We start from the raw sequence: 20,624 nt of genomic DNA, 5'->3' as shown, positions 1-20,624 counted from the left end.
ATGAGGCAAAACGCTAATAGACTACTGATATTTACACACAGCAGTGGAGAATTTCACTATGCAGGCCTATTAATGAACAATCCATAACATTAAACAACATCTAATTGTAAACTCTTTTGATAATCAAATATTGAATTACATGACCTTACATTGACCTCTCTCACCATGTCCAATATTACCTCAACATTACCTCTCTGTGTGTCAGGATGGGCAGGTGTACCTGGAGGACCTGGTAAAGGACATAGTCCAGTGGCTCTCCTCTTCTTCGGGGCTCAAGCCCGACCGCAGGTTTTGCCTCATTTGCGTATTTTAATTTTAAAATAAATAAAACTTGTAATACAATAATATCTTGTACTTATGTATACTTTCAACGGGTACAGTTTCAGTCTGATGAGAGTAAAGGAAAAAAAAATCCCTATTAGCCTGTGGTGCCTGGCCTTAAATTGTAAGCTAGCAAGAAAGGTTAGCCTACAAAGCTGGAACCTACCAGTATCTTATTGCATTGTAAAGTGGACTAGCCTGTATGGACATTGTTTTGCAAACAGTAATTAACAGTTTCAAAATGTCTACATGCCGTGTCGCATCATTCAAGTGTGTTAACTTCTGTGCAGCATGAGTGGGGTGCTAACATGATGCAGCCCAGACTCCCAGTGCAGGCTATGTGGAGCAGGCACAGTGCTTTCACACGCTAAGGCACACATCGGCTTCGCTGATAGACAAGAGTTGACCCGTGAGACACATTTGACAGAAGTACCGAAAGTAAGAAAATGTATAGTACCGAACCTTTTTTCATGTTCTAGTATCGAAAAAGTACAGACGTTTCGGTATGACGTTACCGTGCAACAATACAGTATATAAACTGCTACTTTATCCTGTATCAGGGGTTATCGGGGAAACGTATACATACTCCCCACCATTACGCACTACACGCCATTACCACATAGTTGTAACAAACACACAAATAACTGTTTTCATGTAATATTATGAGCCATTTTTTGCATGTCAATTTGCTTTTAATAATAAAACAGATATATATGCTGAGTTGGGACAATTGTTGTTTACTTATTCTCCTAAATTATCATTAGTCTCTAATTCTTATAAAGCTGGAAGGTAAATTAATGCAAAAAAACATTAAGATTATAACTGCAAACTAGGCTATATTCGAACATTGGGCCTATGGACCTACAACGGTTCCCTGACAAAAAGCTGTAGGCCTAGACCAGACTTCCAATGTCCACTAAAACTTATGCAGCGAAACTTACTTAATAAGTAGACAACTTAAATTGAAGACCTAGGACATATTATATTTCTTAACTCAAACAATTTCCAAAAGTTGTTTGAACATCCACATGGTGAATCTGACGCATTTACAGAGACCTGACATTTCTAGTGCATCATTGCCTGAAACTTGATTCTCTATGACCAAAAGCACATTAAAACAGTAATGCAATTATTCTATACAATGGTTTGACTGTTTCTATTTCAATATTAGTCTGCTGTTCACAGATTTTTGACAATTGCTTCTAAACTTGATGTTACCTGGCACACTTTGAAATGGGGAATGGAAAATGCCTGTGGCCTCCTCATTAATTTCTAGTGCGTCATTAGCCACAAACTTGATATTCTTTGACCAGTACACGTTAACACGAATGCAATTATGTTTCTTGTTCAAACTGTAACTTGGTTATTTATTTACTTGTCATATTTGCTAATTTCATCTAATCGTCATACCTTTTATATGGATATGGGGCCTACTCTTCAACAATGCCACTCTCCTCCCAATGCGCCTCGTGGTGGATTTAATCGAAGAACTGAATTTTTATTTTTTTCCAATACGAACGGAAATAGCGTGGTTATTATGCCCAAATAAACACCAATTAGGCTACCATTAATTAACGCAATGGTGGCTGAATTTTACCAAACGAATCAAAGAAATTCAGCTCGGATGCCGGGTTGCATAGCCTACACCTTCTCCTGCCGTTCGTGTACCATGAGTGATCGAAGAATTTAGCCTCTGCTAATAAAGAAATCTGCTTGTATCCGGGTAATGTTGACCTATAACATTTTTCCACCTTTCGCCTTCCTTATAGGCTAGTTTATCACAGCAATTTCCAAAATTTAAAAATTATTACAATAAGGCCTAATCATATTCAGTCTAGGCTACTCAAATTCATGGTGAAAAAGCATCTCATGCCATGAAGGCCTAAATCATTTAAAAAGATGCCATGACATTCACAGTTGCAAAACTGATCAAGCTTTTCGGGAAAAAATGTGTTTAATTGATCAACTCAACAGCTTCAGAATGATCTAATGCTGAAGTGGACATAGTTGATTATTTCCTGGTGATAAACTGGATGTGAAACAAGACATTGCTTTTTTTATATTTGTCATAGAATATAATAATTTAGCCTATAATTGCTGTTATTAACTCAGTTGTAACTTATATGTTATACGTTAGTAAAGGAGTAGGCCAGGAGTAGGCCATACAGGTATAGGCTTGAGCTAGTCTTTGAGTGCCCTCTGCAGGGTATCGGTGTTGTGTGGCGAAGCTCTTCTATCATAATCAATGGTGAAAAAAGTACCCAATCGTTATACTTGAGTAAAAGTAGAGATACCTTAATAGAAAATGACTCAAGGAAAAGTGAAAGTCACCCAGTCAAATAATACTTGATTAAAAGTCTAAAAGTATTTGGTTTTAAATATACTTAAGTATCAAAAGTAAATGTAATTGCTAAAATATACTTAAGTGTCAAAAATATATATCATTTCAAAATCCTTATATAAAGCAAACAAGACTGCCCAATAGTATATATATATATTTTTTTTACGGATAGCCAGGGGCACATTCCAACAATCAGACAAACGAAGCATTTGTGTTTAGTGAGTCCGCCAGATCAGAGGCAGTAGGGATGACCAGGGATGTTATCTTCATAAATGCGTGAATTGGACCATTTTCATGTCCTGCTAAGCATTCAAAATGTAATGAGTAGCCTACTTTTGGGTGTCACGGAAAATGTATGGCGTAAAAAGTACAATATTTTCTTTAGGAATGTAGTGAAGTAATATTAAAAGTTGTGAAAAATATAAATAGTAAAGTTAAGCACAGATACCCCAAAAAACTACTTAGGTAGAACTTGAAAATAGTTGTACTTAAGTACTTTACACCACTAAAAGTGCATTTACACAGTTTCTATTATATAAATTAACCACTTGTATTACTGTAATTAGCATAAATAAAGCCATTACAAGATGAGTTTGTGGGGAATTGTAGCATATTGATTAGGCTATTAAGTCCTGTTTATCACATGTAAATATCCTCAATTAAACTATTATTTAACCTATCCCATTTAACATTTCAGTTGTCCTTTTTCGACGAGAATGTAGCATATTATTACTTGAAATGAAATGCGCTTTCTCTCATGATGATTGAAAGTTCTGTCATTTTTTTGTCTCAACTGGTTACATTTATTTAGCCAAATGACACCTGGCTGTCAGGTAAGTGCAGCTACAGGCTGTGTTTACATATCCCATTACTCAACACTGCATGTAATCACAATCTGATCAGCCGATGTCAAATACAATTGGTCAGATTTCTGCAACTGATCATGTTTTGTTTTGTAGGCTATTCATTGTGATTGGTCCCTGAGCCCATAGGATGTCATTTGGAAATGTATAAAAGCGCAACGTTTTTTCTATTTGTGAAATCTGATGAAGGCCAAGAGCAGAGACGCGTTGTTAAAAATAAATACATCAATAAATAATAATAATAATAATAATAATAATAATAATTAACGTCCGCTGTCCTCCAAGAGTAGCTGAATCTCATCCTCACTTCAGCTACACGTGAAGTGGCCACAAAGTGGCGACATCATAACATGAATGTAGCCTAGTGGTGAGTGGAAGGAGAAAACCCCCTGAAACGTACTCAGTTATCGACCCAGGCGTCTGTGACAGTTCTTAATGTAGACATGCCTTATGTGAGTTAAACATTTGATCGTTTACACGAATATAAACAACATTGCCAAACGCTGTAATTTAGATCTCCAAAATTGGATAGTAAATCACGTGACCAAGGGGGAAGTTGGCTGTAGAAATTAATCCAACGAAAGGGGGAGTGGTTTCCACTAAATAACCCAGCCACAAAGTCATATTCCACAGCCACAAACTCAAAATTGGTTACAAAAATTAGCTTTTTGGTCTTAATTTAAGGTTAGACATACAATTAACAGTGTGATTAAGGTTAGGGTTAAGGTTATATTCAAAATCAGATTTTAAGAAGATTAATTGTAGAAATAGGCGAGTAAGGACTTTGTGACTGTGGTAACTAGTGGTGACCAAGGGGGAACGGTGGGCGTTCATCCTGCTGTTTATTCATTTTCGGAGGTCCTATATTCCTTTGCCTATCAGTGACTTGGATACAACCGACAATAGTACACTACCTGGCTGCAGCGTGTGCATTTAGCCTCAATTGCAAGAAAGGTGAGTTCTTGGTGAGCAATATTTCCACGCTATTTGCTACAGTTGCCAGAGCGTTAAGCACAGTTGTAACTTTGTATTATTATACTGCGAGGGCAACGAGGCAGCAAGTGTCGAGACAAGCAGGTTCAAACTCGTTACATGACGTAGTCGCACATTCTCAAAATATCAGACTATCGGCTAAACTTTGTGCAGAAATGCGAGGTTTTTACTGTTGCACTTAACTACATTAACTTAGCAACGTAAATCTACCAAATGGATCAGTTAACTAGTAGACTGAGCTAGTGAGAGAAAGTCTTTATAGAATCCACAGTAGAGTCACTTATAGCATAAGTGATTTGTTCCTGCCCCCAACCGAGACAGCTTACTGGAGCCCAGAGCAGGATTTCCCAAACTCGGTTCTGGGGTTTGCCTTAGCACTACACAGCCGATTCAAATAATCAACTTGATGATGAGTTGGTTATTTGAATCAGCTGTGTAGTACTAGAGCATGAACCAAAACGTGAACCTAGGGGGGTCTACAGTAAACTGTCTCGGTTGGCATATGGCACTCTTGGTGTCATGCTATGTCCACTGCAAAATGTGACATTGAGTGCAGCTTGCACTGTAATCTCTCTCATTATGATATTGGTTTGAATAGAATACTGTATTAGTAGTTTATAGGATGCACTACAACTACAAGGCATTCACATTTTTACATAAATGTATATGCTACCATATCTAAGTGTTGAGTTTTTTTCCTCAAAACCTTTACATCAACTTAGCCCAGGGGTAGGCATCCCTGTTCCAGGAGTGCTGCAGGTACTAATCCGGACGCATATAAGAAATCCTGCTACAATCCTGAACCATCAAACAGCAAAGCGTCAATACAGGACCAAGATCGAATCCTACTACACTGGCTCTGACGCTCGTCGAACGTGGCAGGGCTTGCAAACTATCACGGATTACAAAGGGAAACCCAGACGCGAGCTGTCCAGTGACGCAAGCCTACCAAACAAGCTAAATACCTTCTATGCTAGCAACACTGAACCATGGATGAGAGCACCAGCTGTTCCGGACGACTGTGTGATCACTCTATCCGTTGCCGATGTCAGTAAGACCTCTAAACAGGTAAATATTCGCAAGGCCGCAGGGCCAGACGCATTACCAGGATGCATACTCAGAGTATGCGCTGACCAGCTGGAAAGTGTCTTCACTGACATTTTCAACCTCTCCCTGACCCAGTCTCTAATACCTACATGTTTCAAGCAGACCACCATAGTCCCTGTGCTCAAGAATGCCAAGGTAACCTTGTCTAAATGACTATCGCCCCATAGCACTCACATCTGTAGCCATGAAATGCTTTGAAAGGCTGGTCATGGCTCACATCAACACTATTATCCCAGACACTCTGGACCCACTACAATTCACATACCGCCCCAAAAGATCATAGATGACACACTGCCCTTTCCCACCTGGACAAATGGAACACCTATGTGAGAATGCTGTTCATTGACTACAGCTCAGTGTTCAACACCATGGTGCCCTCCAAGCTCATCACTAAGCTAAGGAGCCTGGAACTGAACATCTCCCTCGGCAACTAGATCCTGGACTTCCTGACGGGCCGCCTCCAGGTAGTGACGGTAGGCAACCACACAACCGCCTTCCCTCCTGTACTCTCTGTTCACCCATGACTGCGTGGCCACGCACGCTTCCAACTCAATCATCAAGTTTGCAGATGACGATCAATAGTAGGCCTGATTACCAACGACGATGATGAGACTGCCTACAGTACTGCGGTTCGGCATCGTAACCGACTTCAGTGGGCAAATGCTCACCTTCGATGGCCACTGGCACGCTGGAGAAGTGTACTCTTCATGGATGAATCCCGGTTTCAACTGTACCGGGCAGATGGCAGACAGCATGTGGGCGAGCGGTTAGCTGATGTCAACGTTGTGAACAGAGTGCTCCATGGTGGGGTTAGGGTATGGGCAGGCATAAGCTATGAACAACGAACACAATTGCATTTTAGCGATGGCAATTTGAATGCACAGAGCTACCGAGATGAGATCCTGAGGGCCATTGTCGTGCCATTCACCCGCCGCCATCACCTCATATTTCAGCATGATAATGCACGGCCCCATGTCACAAGGATCTGTACACAATTCCTTGAAGCTGAAAATGTCCCAGTTCATCCATGGCCTGCATACTCAACAGACATGTCACCCATTGAGCGTGTTTGGGAAGCTCTGGATCAACGTGTACGACAGCGTGAGCCAGTTCCCACCAATATCCAGCAACTTCACACAGCCATTGAAGAGGAGTGGGACAACATTCCACAGTCAACAGCCTGATCAACTCTATGGGAAGAAGTTTACATTGTAGAATAATAGTGAAGACATCAAAACTATGAAATAACACATATGGAATCATGTAGTAACCAAAAACGTGTTAAACAAATCAAAATATGTTATTTGAGATTCTTCAAATAGCCACCCTTTGCCTTGATGACAACTTTGCACACTCTTGGCATTCTCTCAACCAGCTTCACCTGGAATGCTTTTCCAACTTTCTTGAAGGAGTTCCCACATATGCTGAGCACTTGTTGGCTGCTTTTTCTTCACTCTGCAGTCCAACTCATCCCAAACCATCTTTATTGGGTGGAGGTCGGGGGATTGTGGAGGCCAGGTCATCAGATGCAGCACTCCATCACTCTCCTTCATGGTAAAATAGCCCTTACACAGCCTGGAGGTGTGTTGGGTCATTGTCCTGTTGAAAAACAAATGACAGTCCCACTAAGGCCAAACCAGATGGGATGGCATATCGCTGCAGAATGCTGTGGTAGCCATGCTGGTTAAGTGTGCCTTGAATTCTAAATGAATCACACAGTGTCACCAGCAAAGAAACCCCCACACCATAACAACACCTCCTCCATGCTTTACGGTGGGAACTACACATGCAGAGATCATCCGTTCACCCACACTGCGTCTCACAAAGACACGGCGGTTGGAACCAAAAATGTCAAATTTGGACTCCAGACCAAAGGACACATTTCTACCGGTCTAATGGCCATTACACATGTTTCTTGGCCCAAGCAGGTCTCTTCTTCTTATTGGTGTACTTTAGTAGTGGTTTCTTTGCAGGAATTCAACCATGAAGGCCTTATTTACACAGTCTCCTCTGAACAGTTGATGTTGAGATGTGTCTGTGACTTGAACTCTGTGAAGTATTTATTTGGGCTGCAATTTCTGAGGCTGGTAACTCTAATGAACTTATCCTCTGCAGCAGAGGTAACTATGGGTCTTCCATTCCTGTGGCGGTTCTCATGAGAGCCAGTTTCATTTTAGCGCTTGATGGTTTTTGCGACTGCACTTGAAGAAACTTTCAAAGTTCTTGAAATGTTCAGTATTGACTGACCTTCATGTCTTAAAGTAATGATGGACTGTCATTTCTCTTTTCTTATTTGAGCTGTTCTTGCCATAATATGGACTTGGTCTTTTACCAAATAGGGCTATCTTCTGTATACCCCCCTACCTTGTCACAGCACAACTGATTGGCTCAAACGCATTAAGAAGGAAAGAAATTCCACTAATTAACTTTTAAGAAGGCACACCTGTAATTGAAATACATTCCAGGTGACTACCTCATGAAGCTGGTTGAGAGAATGCCAAGAGTGTGCAAAGCTGTCATCAAAGCAAAGGGTGGCTATTTGAAGAATCTCAATTATAACATATATTTAGATTGTTTAAAAACATTTTTTGGTTACTACATGATAGTTTTGATGTCTTCACTATTATTCTACAATGTAAAAAGAAAGAAAAACCCTTGAATGAGTAGGTGTATCCAAACTTTTGACTGGTAGTGTATCCATCTCAATTACATCATACCCCTGCATATCGACTCGGTACTGGTTCCCCGTGTATATAGCCAAGTTATCGTTACTCATTGTGTATTTATTCCTCATGTTATTATTTTTCTATTTATTTTCTCTGCATTGTTGGGAAGAGCCCGTAAGTAAGCATTTCACTGTTAGTCTACACCTGTTGTTTACAAAACGTGACAGATAACATTTGATTTGAATTAGATTTTGTTCCAACTAGGCACCACAGCTGGCCAACTGAGCTAATTGATCAGTTCAGTGATTGCCTAAATTCAACACACCTGGACTTCCAGGTCTGTTAAATCAAAACATAAAGTGCCTGCGGCAACCCAGGACCAGGGTTGCCTACCCCTAATCTAGCCTATATTAATAGGCTACAAATTAGGTTACTGGTGAAAACTACATTAAAGTGTGGATGTTGTAGGCTAACCACATTGCATATAGTTAATTTATTAAAATATGAATGTCTCCTGCCGCAGGGAAGGCAAATCTCTGCTTGCACTGAACGATGGCGAGGGTTTCAAAAGGAATGTTTTAAATTGGATGCATAAATCAAGTATTTGAAGACAAAGATGTAAATATAACATGTTATTGCAGTTTAGTTTCTAAAGCGTTTCTCTCTCATCTGTAGCATTATTTCATCTTGGCAGTTGGCGTTTTAGAAGATGATAATCTCACAGCCCTGAGCACACCTGTGGTTGGGGGCTGTGGGTCCCAATTTCATACCCAGAGGGTTCCATGTTTTGTTTTATTTTCTTTCTCTCAACTGTTTCATGATCTTGGCACTAGATCTCATCCCATCCCTCCCTCTAAACACCCTGTGGTTTCAGGGCGGTCACAAACGTTTGTGACTGATAGAACCTTCTGGGTCTGAAAGAAGAACCTGTGTCCTAGTCCCCTGAGTAGCCTTTCATATTACTTTTTTTATTGTGACAGTCAGTGACCTGATTTGATGCTCAGATGAGTAGGCCTACCAACCGACATATCACACTGAGTTAGGTTATAGCCTAGACAGCCTTGTCTAATTCGCACTTTAGGGCCGACCTGAACAGCACCATGCTGGCTCTGATGTTTTCCTTTCACAATGCATGGTTCCAGCAGCTTTGGTGGATAACCAGGCTAGCCCAGTATAGCTTGGCTCGACCCTATATTGCAAATCAGGCATGAGTTAAGAAACAAGGCAATCTATGTGTGCCAGCATTATTGTTAATGGACATGCCATATTTTTAATCACCTCCCTCTAGGATGCTTCTTCCTTCTTTTGCAGTAGAAAAAGGAGGGTGTGTCAGTGGGTTTAATCGTTTCTTTCCCAGGCTTTTTTAACCTAAAGACAGCTGGGTTCAAACCTAAAGCGGTTCTGGGGTCCCTGACTCCTGAGAGGGAGTTGTTCTTACTCACTGTTCCAAATGGTTAAATGTGTCAGGGAGCGGAAGTCCTCTTGGAACGTATCAGGCCTCTGTTGCCGTGGTAAAAATAACTAAGAACTTGACTACAAGACATAGTAAAAGCCTGTCTATAGCATACAAAATGTTCGCTGTAGTAGATCACTTACATAATCCATTATTCAATGCTTATTTAGAGTGCCTTTGGAAAGTATTCAGACCCCTTGACCTTTTCCACATTTTGTTACATTACAGCCTTATTCTAAAATGGATTAAAACAAAAAAACACATACCCCATAATGACAAAGCGAAAACAGGTATTTAGAACATTTTGCTAATGTATTAAAAATAAAAAACAGATACCTTATTCACGTAAGTATTCATAACCTTTGCTATGAGACTCGAAATTGAGCTCAGGTGCATCCTGTTTCCATTGATCATCCTTGAGATGTTTCTAAAAGTTGATTGGAGTCCATCTGTGGTAAATTTCAATTCATTGGACATGATTTGGAAAGGCACACACCTGTCTATATAAGGTCCCACAGTTGACAGTGCATGTCAGAGAAATCATGCTGTGGGGATGTATTTTAGCGGCAGGGACTGGGAGTCTAGTCAGGATCAAGGGAAAGATGAACGGAGCAAAGTACAGAGAGATCCTTGATGAAAACCTGCTCCAGAGTGCTCAGGACCTCAGACTGGGGGGAAAGTTCACCTTCCAACAGGACAACGACCCTAAGCACACAGCCAAAACAACGCAGAATTGGCTTCGGGACAAGTCTCTGAATGTCCATGAGTGGCCCAGCCAGAGCTCGGACTTGAACCCGATCGAACATCTCCGGAGAGACCTGAAAATAGCTGTGCAGCAACACTCCCCATCCAACCTGACCGAGCTTGAGAGGATCTGCACAGAAGAATGGGAGAAACTCTCCAAATACAGATGTGCCAAGTTTGTAATGTCATACCCAAGTAGACTCGAGGCTGTAATCGCTGCCAAAGGTGCTTCAACAAAGTACTGAGTAAAGGGTCTGAATAATTATGTAAATGTGATATTTACGTTTTTTTATGTTTAATCAATTAGCAAACATTTCTAAAAACATGTTTTTGCTTTGTCATTTTGGGGTATTGTGTGTAGTATGAAAATGTATGCACTCACTAACTGTAAGTCGCTCTGGATAAGAGCGTCTGCTAAAATGACAAAAATGTCAAATGTAGAATGATGAGGGGTAAAAAACTGTAATTTTAGAACCTAACAAAATGTGGAAAAAGTCAAGGGGTCTGAATACTTTCCGAAGGCATTGTATTAAAAATAAATATATAATTATAATTTTTGTATTTATTTTTTACCCCCTTTTTTCTCCGCAATTTTGATCTTGTCTCATCGCTGCAACTCCCCAACGGGCTCGGAAGGCGAAGGTCGAGTCATGCGTCCTCCGAAACATGACCCGCCAAACCGCGCTTCTTAACACCAGCCCGCTTAACCGGGAAGCCAACCGCACCAATGTTTCGGAGGAAACACTGTTCACCTGACGACCGAGGTCAGCCTGTAGGCGCCTGGCCCGCCACAAGGAGTTGCTAGAGCGCGATGAGCCAATTAAAGCCCCCCTGGCCAAACCCTCCCCTAACCCGGACGACGCTGGGCCAATTGTGCGCCGCCCTATGGGACTGGTTGTGATACAGCCTGAGATCGAACCCGTGTCTGTAGTGACGCCTCTAGCCTTAGACCGCTGCGCCACTCGGGAGGCCCCGTCACTGTATTTATTAAAAAGGTGAATTGTAAATAAGCACATATTTTGGTTCTCTTCCAATTGTGGCTACGTCCAAGGGACAATCCAATGGTCTGTCTCTTTAGCTACTGACTGATCTGAAAGGACTGAACAGGCAAAAGCAATATGGTGAAACACCCAATTTGCCACTTGTCAGTGGTCACCTATCCATTATTTTCAGGCCAGTGGTTTCACAGTTACAGTCAGAGGAACTTGTCATTTTTCGTAGTATTTCAACATCGCCCTATGACCCTCACCTGACGTCATTGGAATCACTAGGAGTGCTGCATCTTTCAACAACCTTTTAAAGACGCCTCCCTTCTTGATTTTTGTTAGGGTTATATTTCGTCCTTTCTTTTACAGAAACCTGTGAGGTTCCCTGAAATGTTAAAATAAACATCTGACACTCCTTGGTTTTAATTTAATCCTCTTTGAATGTTTGTTTGTTGTTTTTCTTTATTTTAAGTCAGTCGGGAGCCTCCGCTCTCCCTTGGCGATAGAGCCTGGCACACAGCTGGGTGCCGTCGTTTGAACAGAGTTAGTAACCTGGGGCTAGGATTTATTAAAGACAAATACCAGCTTGTCTTTCAGAAGTATTTATTTCCTGATTTCATTACGGTTATGTCACTTTCTCCTTTCTTTAGCTTCTTAAGCTCTTTCTTCATTGCCCTCCCTCATTTTGTTAATCCTTTATCATTGAAACCTCTGCTTTATCCCCTCTCTCGCTCTCTCTTTCGTTTCTCTCCCTCTCTCTCGTGTGTCTCTCTCAGGGTCGTTTTGAGGCTGGGCCATAGAGATGACCAGGCTGTGACGGGTGGGTTCTGTGTGTGTCTGTGTTGGACCAACCCTGGCATGGCTACTGCTAGGAAGAGTAAGTACCTTTTTCTATTGTATTGTTGTAGAGGCTCTTGTCCCTTTTCCCCTGTTATGTGGTTTTCAACGCAAGAATGGGTATTTCTAAAATGTCTTCCAATTCAAAACACAGTACAGCTCTCATATGTCTCAATGTGTTCAAGGTATGAAATGTATAGTTATTTTCAAATGCAATATCTTTTTGGGCTTAGTTGTGGCCAATTTTGCAGTTTACAAATTCTTAAATTATGTTCTGGCCCCCCGACCATCCGCTCCGACCAAAAATTGGCTCGCGGCTGAATCTAGTTGCCTACTCCTGCCATAGTGTTAGCTTAGGAACGTCTTTAGGTGGATAAAAACTGATATGGTTACAGAGCATTATGGGTACTGTAGTACATCATGCTTTATTACCTGAGCTTGTTCTTCCTCCACATGGACCCTGTCCAGAAACAACCCCTATAGCAGGGTTCCCCAACTGTCCGAATTTTGCCCGCGGGTGGTTTTTACATTTTATTTTTATTGTTGGACATAAAAGATTGTAAAAACACCCGGAAATCAGGTCCAAGTGATTTAAATTTTGGGAATCTGTTCCCATGTATTCTCACGCATAATAGAGACACGTGATTGTATACAAATGTAAGCAAGATTTGAAATGATTATGTTTTAGTCAACTATTATATCTGTTTGGGTTTCTTGTGATCAATTTGCAGTCTACAAATTATTTGTAATTATGTTCCGGCCCCCTGACCATCCGCTCAAGAAAAAATCGTCCCACGGCTGAATCTAGTTGATTACCCCTGTCCTATAGCCTCCCAAGGGTTGGCAGACATTGTTGATGTTTGGATCAGGTTTCCATCAGTCTTCATAGAACTCTCCAGCCACTCCCTTCAACTGTCTCCAAGCCAGGGGCAGCAGGCAGCGTAGCGGTTAGAGCATTGGGCCAGTAACCGAAAACCCCCAAATCATGCTTCCTCTTTTCCTCTCTCCCCCTCCCCACTATGTTATAACATCACTACAGTATACAAATGCTTACTTAGTAAGTGTGTGTAATTTAAAGAAGAGATGGGTGAGAAGGGTACAGGAAACCCCATAGCAACAAGAGAATAAGACCTGGCAATCCAACCCCGACATGGCAATGTTTATGTATGCAATGTCTTTGTTTACAATGCACACATATTACATCAAACAGGGAGCCCACCTGAATCAGGCTTTCCTCTGATCAAACAGCACACTGTCCTCAGGAAATCGTTCAACTAAATCAGATTTAATGCGATTAATTTTTCAATGCTTGAACCTGTAATAGATTTGTCTTTTTTTTCGGAGGCTTTGTTTCAGCGAGACGGGAGGTATTGGCACGAATATGGTAGAGGCGCTCTCCATCTTTCTCCCCCTCCCCTCTCTTTCCCTCTCTTGCTCTCCCCCTCCCCACTATGTTATAACATCACTACAGTATACAAATGCTTACTTAGTAAGTGTGTGTAATTTAAAGAAGAGATGGGCGAGAAGGGTACAGGAAACCCCATAGCAACAAGATAATAAGACCTGGCAATCCAACCCCGACATGGCAATGTTTACAGTGGGGAAAAAAAGTATTTAGTCAGCCACCAATTGTGCAAGTTCTCCAACATAAAAAGATGAGAGAGGCCTGTAATTTTCATCATAGGTACACGTCAACTATGACAGACAAAATGAGAAAAAAAATCCAGAAAATCACATTGTAGGATTTTTAATGAATTTATTTGCAAATGATGGTGGAAAATAAGTATTTGGTCACCTACAAACAAGCAAGATTTCTGGCTCTCACAGACCTGTAACTTCTTCTTTAAGAGGCTCCTCTGTCCTCCACTCGTTACCTGTATTAATGGCACCTGTTTGAACTTGTTATCAGTATAAAAGACACCTGTCCACAACCTCAAACAGTCACACTCCAAACTCCACTATGGCCAAGACCAAAGAGAGCTGTCAAAGGACACCAGAAACAAAATTGTAGACCTGCACGAGCCTGGGAAGACTGAATCTGCAATAGGTAAGCAGCTTGGTTTGAAGAAATCAACTGTGGGAGCAATTATTAGGAAATGGAAGACATACAAGACCACTGATAATCTCCATCGATCTAGGGCTCCACGCAAGATCTCACCCCGTGGGGTCAAAATGACCACAAGAACGGTGAGCAAAAATCCCAGAACCACACGGGGGGACCTAGTGAATGACCTGCAGAGAGCTGGGACCAAAGTAACAAAGCCTACCATCAGTAACACACTACGCCGCCAGGGACTCAAATCCTGCAGTGCCAGACGTGTCCCCCTGCTTAAGCCAGTACATGTCCAGGCCCGTCTGAAGTTTGCTAGAGTGCATTTGGATGATCCAGAAGAGGATTGGGAGAATGTCATATGGTCAGATGAAACCAAAATAGAACTTTTTGGTAAAAACTCAACTCGTCGTGTTTGGAGGACAAAGAATGCTGAGTTGCATCCAAAGAACACCATACCTACTGTGAAGCATGGGGGTGGAAACATCATGCTTTGGGGCTGTTTTTCTGCAAAGGGACCAGGACGACTGATCCGTGTAAAGGAAAGAATGAATGGGGCCATGTATCGTGAGATTTTGAGTGAAAACCTCCTTCCATCAGCAAGGGCATTGAAGATGAAACGTGGCTGGGTCTTTCAGCATGACAATGATCCCAAACACACCGCCCGGGCAACGAAGGAGTGGCTTCGTAAGAAGCATTTCAAGGTCCTGGAGTGGCCTAGCCAGTCTCCAGATCTCAACCCCATAGAAAATCTTTGGAGGGAGTTGAAAGTCCGTGTTGCCCAGCGACAGCCCCAAAACATCACTGCTCTAGAGGAGATCTGCATGGAGGAATGGGCCAAAATACCAGCAACAGTGTGTGAAAACCTTGTGAAGACTTACAGAAAACGTTTGACCTGTGTCATTGCCAACAAAGAGTATATAACAAAGTATTGAGAAACCTTTGTTATTGACCAAATACTTATTTTCCACCATAATTTGCAAATAAATTCATTAAAAATCCTACAATGTGATTTTCTGGATTTTTTTCCCTCATTTTGTCTGTCATAGTTGACGTGTACCTATGATGAAAATTACAGGCCTCTCATCTTTTTAAGTGGGAGAACTTGCACAATTGGTGGCTGACTAAATACTTCCCCCCCCCACTGTATGTATGCAATGTCTTTGTTTACAATGCACACATACTACATCTTATTCTCAGAACTAGAAGCATCAATTTATAGTCTTTGGAAGAATGTATTTTTAGGGGATTCTAGGCAAAACATGTGCAAAAACACAATGTGGACTTGATTGAATTGAGTCTGAATTGTGTGTGTGTGTGTGTGTCTCAGTGTGAACGAATATGTTGCACATGAAGGATAAGCAGGAAGTGTTCAGGGAGCCTCATAGAAACACAGCCAGAGAACAGCACCTGGGAGACAGACTAAAAGTGTGACTCAACACGTTTTTTCACTGTCATTAATACATCCCCAGTGGCGATTGGAGGCTTTTGTTTCTGCACACAAAGTGCTCCCCTCTCCCTGGGTCTTTGTTCTCACGTTGATTAGGCTACTGAATGAGAGTGGCGATTTACTTCCTATTTGTTTTCACTTCAATGTATTTTTCATGTGTCTGGGATGTAGCCAGTTTCACAGGGGAGTGAGAGAGAGAGGGAGAGCGAGAGAGAGAGAGAGAGTGTGTGTGTGAGAGAGAGTTTTTAATTTGGTCCTTGGGGGGAGAAAGAAAGAGCAAGGGGTGGAAGAGGGAACTGAACATGGAGATACAAGCCTAATGGAGTATGTTACCATGGTTATCAGAGAAAGGTAGTGATAGATCTTTGTTTAAAGTCTTGTGCAGCGCCGAGCACTGACTTGCCTGCCTCTCCTTTCCAGAGAGAACCAGACAGCCGGGGGTGGGGGGGAGAACAATGGACATGCAGAGAAAGAGACATAGACATGTGACAAAGATGGAGGGGATAGAGTGAAAGGACAGGTTAGAGAGCGAGGTAGACCCATGCAGTAATCTAATATACAACAGAGGCTAGGAGAGAAACGATGATCCAGACCCAGACCGACAGATGTAGAGTGAGAGAGAAAGGGGAAAAAGAGAGCGAGATTATGACAACCAGACAGAGAAGCCAGCTCCTGTACTGTAGACTGCACTGTAGTATATGTAACAGGCCTGGGATGTTCAGCAGCTAAGAGACCTGGGTTCAAATAGTGTATATATATATGTTTTTTTTTCAAACACTTCAGCCGCACTTGACTGAGTTTGCCTGGCACTATAGAATCAATGGAAAAGTGCAAACCCTGCCCGGGCTACCCACCTGACTCTCCAAAATAGGCTCAATCAAATGCTTCCAAGTATTTGAAAGAAAACCAATACTATCTGAACCCAGGCCTGGTAGCTAGCCAGCACAGTGTCCAGTGCAGTTCACTGTCTGGGCTAGTGTCCAGAGAATGTGGATTAACGTACGGTCTTGTTTGAAAGGCTGTGGATCTCTCTCAGCATTGTCTGAATCCACAAATCCTCTCAACTAGTGTAGCATAGTAGATAGTCTTCAGACTGGAGTGGACAGAGAGCTACTCCGACTCACCTCATACATCAGCATCACTCACACTCAGGACTCTAAAGTGTGACCAAATTGATCGCATATGCAACTAAAATATTTTGCTGTGCGACTAGGATTTTTATTTTGGGAGCGCTGTGCGACTATAAAAAAAAATCTCCCAGATTATAATTGTTGTAACGATAAGGCTTCACTGTAAATCAAATCAAATGTTATTTGTCACATACGTGTTTAGCAGATGTTATAGCGGGTGTAGCGAAATGCTTGTGATTCTAGCTCCGACAGTGCAGTAATATCTAACAATTTCACAACATATACCCAATACACACAAAACTAGTAAGGAATGGGATTTAAGAATATATACATATATGGACAAGCAATGACAGAGCGGCATGGACTAAGATACAGTAGAATATTATAGAATAGAATGCAGTATATACATATGAGATGAGTAGTGCAAGATATGTAAACATATCGGTTGTACTGTTGTTTCCGAGGGCCCTAGAGAAACTAGCGAGTACAGATTCGTTAGCATCATAGTTGCACCATTACAGCAAAAACGGCTTGCCTCTAGACTAACCAGGTCAAAAGATCTGACCCATATTACCGACGAAGTGGACCCATTTTTATCTTCCTATAGTGCAGTGGTATTCAAAGTCGGGGTCACGACCCCACTTGGGTCGGCAAAATTTACAAAATGTTTTTTATATACAGTGCATTCGGAAAGTATTCAGACCCCTTTAATTTTTCCACATTTTGCTACGTTACAGCCTTATTTTAAACCGGATAAAATTATTTTTTTCTCATCAATCTACACACAATACCCCATAATGACAAGACAAAACAAAACAAAAACAGGTGTGCCTTTTACTGAGGAGTGGCTTCCATCTGGCCACTCTACCATAAAGGCCTGATTGGTGGAGTGCTGCAGAGATTGTTGTCCTTCTGGAAGGTTCTCCCATTGCTACAGAGGCACTCTGGAGCTCTGTCAGAGTGACCATCAGGTTCTTGGTCACCTCCCTGACCAAGGCCCTTCTCCCCTAATTGCTCAGTTTGGCTGGGCGGCCAGCTCTAGGAAGAGTCTTGGTGGTTCCAAACTTATTCCATTTAAGAATGATGGAGGCTACTCTGTTCTTGGGGACCTTCAATGCTGCAGATTTTTTTTTAATACCCTTCATCAGATCTGTGCCTCGACACAATCCTGTCTCGGCGCTCTACGGACAATTCCTTCAACCTCATGGCTTGGTTTTTTCTCTGACATGCACTGTCAACTGTGGGACCTTATATAGACAGGTGTGTGCCTTTCCAAATCATGTCCAATCAATTGAATTTCCCACAGGTGGACTCCAAACAAGTTGTAGAAACATCTCAAGGATGATCAATGGAAACAGGATGCACCTGAGCTCAATTTTGAGTCTCATAGCAAAGGGTCTGAATGCTTATGTAAATAAGGTATTTCTGTTTTTATTTTTAATACATTCGCAAAAAAGTCTAAACCTGTTTTTGCTTTGTCATTATGTAGATTGATGAGGAAATTGTAACGTAGCAAAATGTGGAAAAAGTCAAGGGGTCTGAATACTTTCTGAAGGCATTGTGTGTGTGTGTATATGTATGTATGTGTGTGTGTAGGTATGTATGTATGTGTGTATATATATATATATATATATATATATAACACTCACTACCGGTCAAAAGTTTTCGAACACCTACTCATTCAATGGTTTTTCTTAATATTTTCTACATTGTAGAATAATAGTGAAGACATCAAAACTATGAAATAACACATGGAATCATGTAGTAACCAAAAAAGTGTTAATCAAATCAAAATATATTTTCTATTTGAGATTTTTCAAATAGCCACCCTTTGCTTTGATGACAGCTTTGCACACTCTTGGCATTCTCTCAACCAGCTTCTTGAGGTAGGCACCTGGAATGAATTTCAATTAACAGGTGTGCCTTCTTAAAAGTTAATTTGTGGAATTTCTTTCCTTAATGCGTTTGAGCCAATCAGTTGTGTTGTGACAAGGTAGGGGGGTATACAGATGGCCCTATTTGGTGAAAGACCAAGTCCATATTATGGCAAGAACAGCTCAAATAAGCAAAGAGAATTGACAGTCCATCATCACTTTAAGACATGAAGGCCAGTCAATACGGGAAATTTGAAGAACTTTGAAAGTTTCTTTAAGTGCAGTCGCAAAAACCATCAAGCGCTAAGATGAAACTGGCGCTCTTGAGGACCGCCACAGGAATGGAAGACCCAGAGGTACCTCTGCTGCAGAGGATAAGTTTCAATAGCATTACCAGGCTCCGAAATTGCAGCCCAAATGAATGCTTCATAGAGTTCAAGTAACAGACACATCTCAACATCAACTGTTCAGAGGAGACTGTGTGAATCAGGCCTTCATGGTCGAATTGCTGCAAAGAAACCACTACTAAAGGACACCAATAAGAAGAAGAGAGTTGCTTGGGCCAAGAAACACGAGCAATGGACATTAGACCGGGTGGAATCCGGGTGGAGTCTGGAGTCCAAATTTTGAGATTTTTGGTTCCAACCGCCGTGTCTTTGTGAGACGCGGTGTGGGTGAACGGATGATCTCCGCATGTGTATTTCCCACCGTAAAGCATTGAGGAGGAGATGTTATGGTGTGTGGGTGCTTTGCTGGTGACACTGTCTGTGATTTATTTAGAATTCAAGGCACACTTAACCAGCATGGCTACCACAGCATTCTGCAGTGATACGCCATCCCATCTGGTTTGGGCTTATGGGACTGTCATTTGTTTTTCAACAGGACAATGACCCAACACACCTCCAGGCTGTGTAAGGGCTATTTTACCAAGAAGGAGAGTGATGGAGTGCTGCATCAGATGACCTGGCCGCCACAATCCCCCGACCTCAACCAAATTGAGATGGTTTGAGATGTGTCGGAAAGCAGAGTGAAGGAAAAGCAGCCAACAAGTGCTCAGCATATGTGGGAACTCCTTCAAGATTGTTGGAAAAGCATTCCAGGTGAAGCTGGTTGAGGGAATGCCAAGAGTGTGCAAAGCTGTCATCAAGGCAAAGGGTTGCTATTTGAAGAATCTCAAATATAAAATATATTTAGATTTGTTTAACACATTTGTGGTTACTACATGATTCCATATGTGTTATTTCATAGTTTTTATGTCTTGACTATTATTCTACAATGTAGAAAATAGTAAAAATTAAGTAAAACCCTGGAATGAGTAGGTGTGTCCAAACCTTTGACTGCTAATATATATATATATATATATATATGTATATATATATTATACTGTATATTTTTTGTCTGAGGTAAGCTCAGAATATTGCCTGGCTAGCCATCCACATCGCTCAGGCCAACCGACGTTTCTTCTCTACGATGAGTCTGGATTTGCCTCCCTCACCGACGATTTTTAGAATGCGAACACAATCTGACTGTTCTGATTGGTCCCAGAAACTGATGGGTTAGGCCAGAGCCAGCCTACATGATGACGTTATCAACTTTGATACTCTGTTTGGTTAGATTTGTTAGAGACGATCCAATCGCTGATTAATTTGTTCATAATGCCCCCTCATTTTGAAGTAACACAAACGACTTCTAAGATGGCAGTTTGACTGAATGTATTAAGCGATCGATAGATCAGGGGAATACAATTCAGGGTGAGTGGTCAGGCAAGAGAGAGTAGACAGATTATATTCTATACAGTGAGGGAAAAAA

The 20,624-nt window shown here is 41.5% G+C and overlaps 1 protein-coding gene across 1 annotated transcript in view; it reads left to right on the top strand.

The window, feature by feature from the left end:
* Positions 1-4,329: 4,329 nt before the first annotated feature.
* LOC311112832 (adipose-secreted signaling protein-like) overlaps positions 4,330-20,624 on the top strand; it is a 31,314-nt gene continuing 15,019 nt past the window's right edge. Inside the window, exons 1-2 of the mRNA XM_084155966.1 lie at positions 4,330-4,479; positions 12,251-12,351. Of these exons, the coding sequence (XP_084012092.1) occupies positions 12,333-12,351 (19 nt within the window). The 5' untranslated portion in view covers positions 4,330-4,479; positions 12,251-12,332. The remainder of the gene's footprint in view (positions 4,480-12,250; positions 12,352-20,624) is intronic.

This window comes from Coregonus lavaretus (genome assembly GCF_964263955.1).
Source record: "Coregonus lavaretus genome assembly, chromosome: 39".
NCBI classification, from domain to species: domain Eukaryota; kingdom Metazoa; phylum Chordata; class Actinopteri; order Salmoniformes; family Salmonidae; genus Coregonus; species Coregonus lavaretus.
Note: the sequence above shows the minus strand (reverse complement) of the source record. Positions and strands in the feature narration are given on the sequence as shown.